This window comes from Procambarus clarkii, chromosome 26 (genome assembly GCF_040958095.1).
Source record: "Procambarus clarkii isolate CNS0578487 chromosome 26, FALCON_Pclarkii_2.0, whole genome shotgun sequence".
In the NCBI taxonomy this organism is placed as follows: domain Eukaryota; kingdom Metazoa; phylum Arthropoda; class Malacostraca; order Decapoda; family Cambaridae; genus Procambarus; species Procambarus clarkii.
In genome coordinates, this window is record NC_091175.1 from 45175225 (window position 1) to 45181495 (window position 6271).

The 6271-nt window shown below is 50.8% G+C and overlaps 1 protein-coding gene across 1 annotated transcript in view; it reads right to left on the reverse strand.

Moving 5' to 3' along the window:
• The window catches only part of LOC138368970 (dentin sialophosphoprotein-like), a 34077-nt gene extending 31614 nt beyond the window's left edge, over positions 1–2463 (reverse strand). The window contains exon 1 of the mRNA XM_069331701.1: positions 2393–2463. Coding sequence (XP_069187802.1) covers positions 2393–2463 — 71 coding nt within the window. The remainder of the gene's footprint in view (positions 1–2392) is intronic.
• Between the last annotated feature and the right edge of the window lie 3808 nt (positions 2464–6271).

Here is a 6271-nt window from a genome sequence, read left to right on the forward strand (position 1 = left end):
CTAGCATCGCACATTATAAAAATTTTTGAGAGAGTGCTAAGAAGTAAGATCACAAAATACATGGAATCACAGCATCTCCATAACCCTGGACAACATGGTTTCAGAACAGGGCGCTCTTGCCTGTCGCAGTTGCTGGACCATTATGATATGGCATTAGATGCTATAGAAGACAAACAAAACGCTGATGTAATTTACACAGATTTCGCAAAAGCTTTTGATAAATGTGACCATGGCGTTATTGCACATAAAATCCGTTCAAAAGGAATTACCGGAAAAATAGGCAGATGGATCTACAATTTCCTGACCAACAGAACCCAATGTGTAATAGTCAACAAAATAAAATCCAGCCCATCAACCGTGAAGAGCTCAGTCCCCCAGGGTACTGTGCTTGCTCCAGTACTTTTTCTCATCCTCATATCGGACATAGACAAGAACACAACCTATAGCACTGTATCATCCTTTGCAGATGACACTAGGATCTTCATGAGAGTAGGCAACATAGAGGATACGGCAAACCTCCAGTCAGATGTAGATCAGGTCTTTCTATGGGCTACAGAAAATAATATGGTGTTTAACGAAGATAAGTTCCAGCTCATGCGCTATGGAAAAAATGAAAATATAAAAACGGAAACCACGTACAAAACTCAGGCAAATCATAACATAGAACGAAAAGGCAATGAAAAGGATCTGGGTGTACTCATGTCGGAAGACCTTACCTTTAAAGAACACAATAAAGTAGCCGTCACAACTGCAAGAAAAATGACAGGTTGGATAACAAGAACCTTTCACACTAGAGATGCTATACCGATGATGATACTTTTCAAAACGCTTGTGCTCTCTAGAGTGGAGTACTGCTGCACAATGACAGGCCCTTACAAAGCTGGAGAAATTGCTGACCTGGAGAGCGTGCAGAGATCCTTTACTGCTGGAATCCACTCAGTAAAACATCTAAACTATTGGGACTGACTAAAGAGCCTAAATTTGTAATCCCTTGAGCGCAGGCGGGAGAGATACATAATAATTTACACATGGAAAATATTAGAGGGGCTGGTCCCAAACCTGCACACAGAAATAACATCACAAGAGATCAGAAGACATGGCAGGATGTGCAGAATACCCCCTTTGAAAAGCAGAGGTGCAACAGGTACTCTGAGAGAGAACTCTATCAACATCAGAGGCCCGAGACTGTTCAACACGCTTCCGCTTCACATAAGGGGCATAAGTGGCTAACCCCTCACAGTGTTTAAGAGAGAACTGGATAAGCACCTCCAAAGGATATCTGATCAACCAGGCTGTGACTCATACGTCAGGCTGCGAGCAGCCACGTCCAACAGCCTGGTTGATCAGTCCAGCAACCAGGTGGCCTGGTCGACGACCGGGCCGCGGGGACGCTAAGCCCCGGAAGCACCTCAAGGTATTCATTACATCCGAAAATCCACTGCCGCAGGTACTGGAAGCGTATCCGCAAGATAGCAGGTAAGTTCGTTCCCAGTGTCTTGCCGGTCCTTCACCTCCGTGGTACTCTTTTGGCGGACCCGTTGCAAGTTACTACCGAACTGGGTTCCCACTTTTCTTCTGTTAGCTCTGGTTCTAATCTTCCACAATCTTTCCTTCTTCGTAAACCCTCCTTGAATCTCGTCCTTTAGATTTCTGCACTTCGTCTTCCCTATAACGATCCCTTCTCTCTCCCTGAACATCGGTCTGTCCTGACCCTTTGCGGTTCTACGGTGGCGGGCTCCAATGGCATTCATTATGAGATGCTTCGCCATCTCTCTCCGTGTACGTCTCAGTATTGACTGAGTCTGTATAATCGGATCTTGGAGTCGTCGTCAGTCCCTGAGGACTGGCTCGATGCCGTTGTCCTCCCTGTTCGAAAATCAGGGTCTCTGGGGACTTCCCCTAAGGACTTTCGGCCAATTGCCTTCATGAGTTGTGTCTGTAAACTCTTTTCAACGTATGGTAAACGTTCGCCTGATGGGGTTCTTAGAACACTATTACCACCTCTTCCCTTCTCAATTTGGTTTCCGCAAGTACCACAGCACAACAGATGTCCTGGTGAACTTGGAGGTCTATATTCGTACTGCTTTTGCTGCAAAGACCTCCGTTGTTGCCGTCCTTTTTGACCTGGAAAAGGCTTACACCATCACTTGGCTATATCATATTCTGTCTCAACCTCATTCTTTTGGCCTTCGTGGTAATGTCCCTCTCTTTCTCCGCAGCTTCCTCTCTCGTCGTTTCTTTCGGGTGAGGTTTGGTACCGCTCTCTCAGGCTCTTTTCAGCAATACGAAGGTGTGCCTCAAGGTAGTGTTCTGAGCAATACTCTTTTTTTTGGTTGCCATTAATGGTCTTCTTTCTTCTCTTCTTCTCCCCTCTCTATGTCAACCATTTTACCCTTTGCTGTCAGGGTGATGATGCGCCTCTCCTTCAACGCCGGCTTCAACTTGCGATTGATGCCGTGTCATCTTGGCCCACTAATCATGGCTTCAGGTTCTCTACGTCTAAGACATGTGCTATGACTTTTGTGCAGAAGCGTGTCGTATATATATATATATACACTTCTGCTTCACAGGAGTGTTATATAATATATATATATATATATATATATATATATATATATATATATATATATATATATATATATATATATATATATATATATATATATATATATATATATATATATATATATATATATATATATATATGACAGTGTCAGACCACGGTCGAAAATTGAAACAGGAATTTCCTTAAGTACTTTCGTATATTATTACATCTTCAGAAGGAGTCCTTCTGAAGATGTATTAATATACGAAAGCCCTTAAGGAAATTCCTGTTTCAATTTTCCTCCGTGGTCTGACACTGTCACATTTTTAATCATGTGTTTATTTTCGTGATACACACACACACACACACACACACACACACACACACACACACACACACACACACGCACACACACACACACACACACACACACACACACACACACACACACACACACACACACACACACACACACACACACACACACACACACACACACACACACACACACACACACACACACACACACACACACACACACACACACACACACACATATATATATATATATATATATATATATATATATATATATATATATATATATATATATATATATATATATATATATATATATATATATAACCAAATAACAAAATTGTTATACTCGCATCGAGCATGATTTAGTTTTTTGTTAAACTCAAACAACAGAGGATTTAGTCTGACAAACTTGGAGGCAGGGCTGGCTGACTGACGTACTGGCTGACTGACGTACTGGCTGACTGACGTACTGGCTGACTGACGTACTGGCTGACTGACGTACTGGCTGACTGACGTACTGGCTGACTGACGTACTGGCTGACTGACGTATTGGCTGACTGACGTACTGGCTGACTGACGTACTGGCTGACTGACGTACTGGCTGACTGACGTACTGGCTGACTGACGTACTGGCTGACTGACGTACTGGCTGACTGACGTATTGGCTGACTGACGTACTGGCTGACTGACGTACTGGCTGACTGACGTACTGGCTGACTGACGTACTGGCTGACTGACGTACTGGCTGACTGACGTACTGGCTGACTGTTGGACTCATAGACTGTTTGAGTGATTAACTGAGTGAATGAGTGAGTGACTGTAATGTTTTGTTAGCTTGCTCGCTCTGTGAAACAATAGTTTTACTTAAAAAAAAATCGTTTATACTGGTGCTGGCTAGCTTCCCTAGGTTGCCCGGAGGAGGGGATTAGGATTTTGACAGGTGACGAAACCTGGCCAGGTGACCTATAGGCTGGGGGGGGGGAGGGGGGGGGAGGAGGGACACGGGGAAGATGTATGTGGTTTGACATGGTGAGGATGACAGGTACAGATGTGGGTAGCGTGTTGACATGAGAGGGTGTCTGGGAGTGTGGGGAAGGAGTGCGGGGGAATACAACACTAGACTACATCAGTGTGGTTCCCGTCAGGGTAACTCCCTCTGCGGAAGTCCTCTCCTTCAAGATGTGTGCCCAATGTGTCTTAAGTGTTTGGCCCATGTGTTAACAACCCTAGTAAGGAGACATCAGTTTCTGCACATTTAAGTAAACTATATTAGTATTATTATTGCTAATATTATTATTATTATAGTAAAAAAAAGAAATCCTATGAATTAACTATTTTAATTCTCTGGACAAAACATTTTAGGTTTTCGTTCACTCGTTCATATAAATGGAACAGGAAACCCAACATACACTGAACGATCCTTGTGACATTTTTTTTTTTTTTTACAATTTAGTTTTCTTAAATTTTTTAATTTTGTTTCAATACTTTGCAACATTACATCAGTCTTCCCCTTACATCATCCTCATCATCATCATCATTATCATCATACAACGTTCATTAACATATGGATGGGGACACTGACCATGCGACGCCATCTTGGGTTGCAACATGTTGCACAGCTGGTGCCCATGTGGCAACCCATGATGGGCATGCATGGTCTACGTCGTAAATACCCCTACTTGCCAATACCCCGCCCACGCCCTGCACCACCCACACGCCGTCCACGCCCTGCACCACCCAGACGCCGCCCACGCCCTGCACCACCCAGACGCCGCCCACGCCCTGCACCACCCACACGCCGCCCACGCCCTGCACCACCCACACGCCGCCCACGCCCTGCACCACCCACACGCCGCCCACGCCCTGCACCACCCAGACGCCGCCCACGCCCTGCACCACCCAGACGCCGCCCACGCCCTGTACCACCCACACGCCGCCCACGCCCTGCACCACCCACACGCCGCCCACGCCCTGCACCACCCAGACGCCGCCCACGCCCTGCACCACCCAGACGCCGCCCACGCCCCGCACCACCCAGACGCCGCCCACGCCCTGCACCACCCAGACGCCGCCCACGCCCTGCACCACCCAGACGCCGCCCACACCCTGCACCACCCAGACGCCGCCCACGCCCTGCACCACCCAGACGCCGCCCACACCCTGCACCACTCAGACGCCGCCCACACCCTGCACCACCCAGACGCCGCCCACACCCCATCTCACCCATGCCGCCCACGCCCTGCACCCCCCAGACACCGCCCACACCCCATCTCACCCATGCCGCCCACGCCCTGCACCCCCCAGACACCGCCCACACCCCATCTCACCCATGCCGCCCACGCCCTGCACCCCCCAGACACCGCCCACACCCCATCTCACCCATGCCGCCCACGCCCTGCACCACCCAGACACCGCCCACACCCCATCTCACCCATGCCGCCCACGCCCTGCACCACCCAGACACCGCCCACACCCCATCTCACCCATGCCGCCCACGCCCTGCACCACCCAGACGCCGCCCACGCCCTGCACCACCCAGACGCCGCCCACGCCCTGCACCACCCAGACGCCGCCCACGCCCTGCACCACCCAGACGCCGCCCACGCCCTGCACCCCCCAGACACCGCCCACGCCCTGCACCACCCAGACGCCGCCCACGCCCTGCACCACCCAGACGCCGCCCACGCCCTGCACCACCCAGACGCCGCCCACGCCCTGCACCCCCCAGACACCGCCCACGCCCTGCACCACCCAGACGCCGCCCACGCCCTGCACCACCCAGACGCCGCCCACGCCCTGCACCACCCAGACGCCGCCCACGCCCTGCACCACCCAGACACCGCCCACACCCCATCTCACCCATACCGCCCACGCCCTGCACCACCCAGACGCCGCCCACACCCCATCTCACCCATGCCGCCCACGCCCTGCACCACCCACACACCGCCCACACCCCATCTCACCCATGCCGCCCACGCCCTGCACCACCCAGACGCCGCCCACACCCCATCTCACCCAGGCCGCCCACGCCCTGCACCACCCAGACACCGCCCACACCCCATCTCACCCAGGCCGCCCACGCTACCTCCTGCCAGGAATCTCCTACTTGACTTCAATCGCCGTCATTTCCTGCCAATTTCCCGACATCTTCGAAAGTTGCATGTGTTTGTTGATGTTGGGAGTTGTCCATTGACAGCGCTGCTCTCTCACACTCTGGGCTCCTCCTGCATGTTGCAAGTGGTCCAGTTGCAACGCAGTTTGCTCTCCCCAGCATCTCAAGACGTGAGCCTCGGACTCGTACCCTGAGGCAGCCGCTCCAATGGTCCAGTTTGAGCAAGTCTGGCCTCTCAATAGCCAGGATGTAGTGCACCTTGCAGCACCTTGCAGCACCTTGCAGCACCTTGG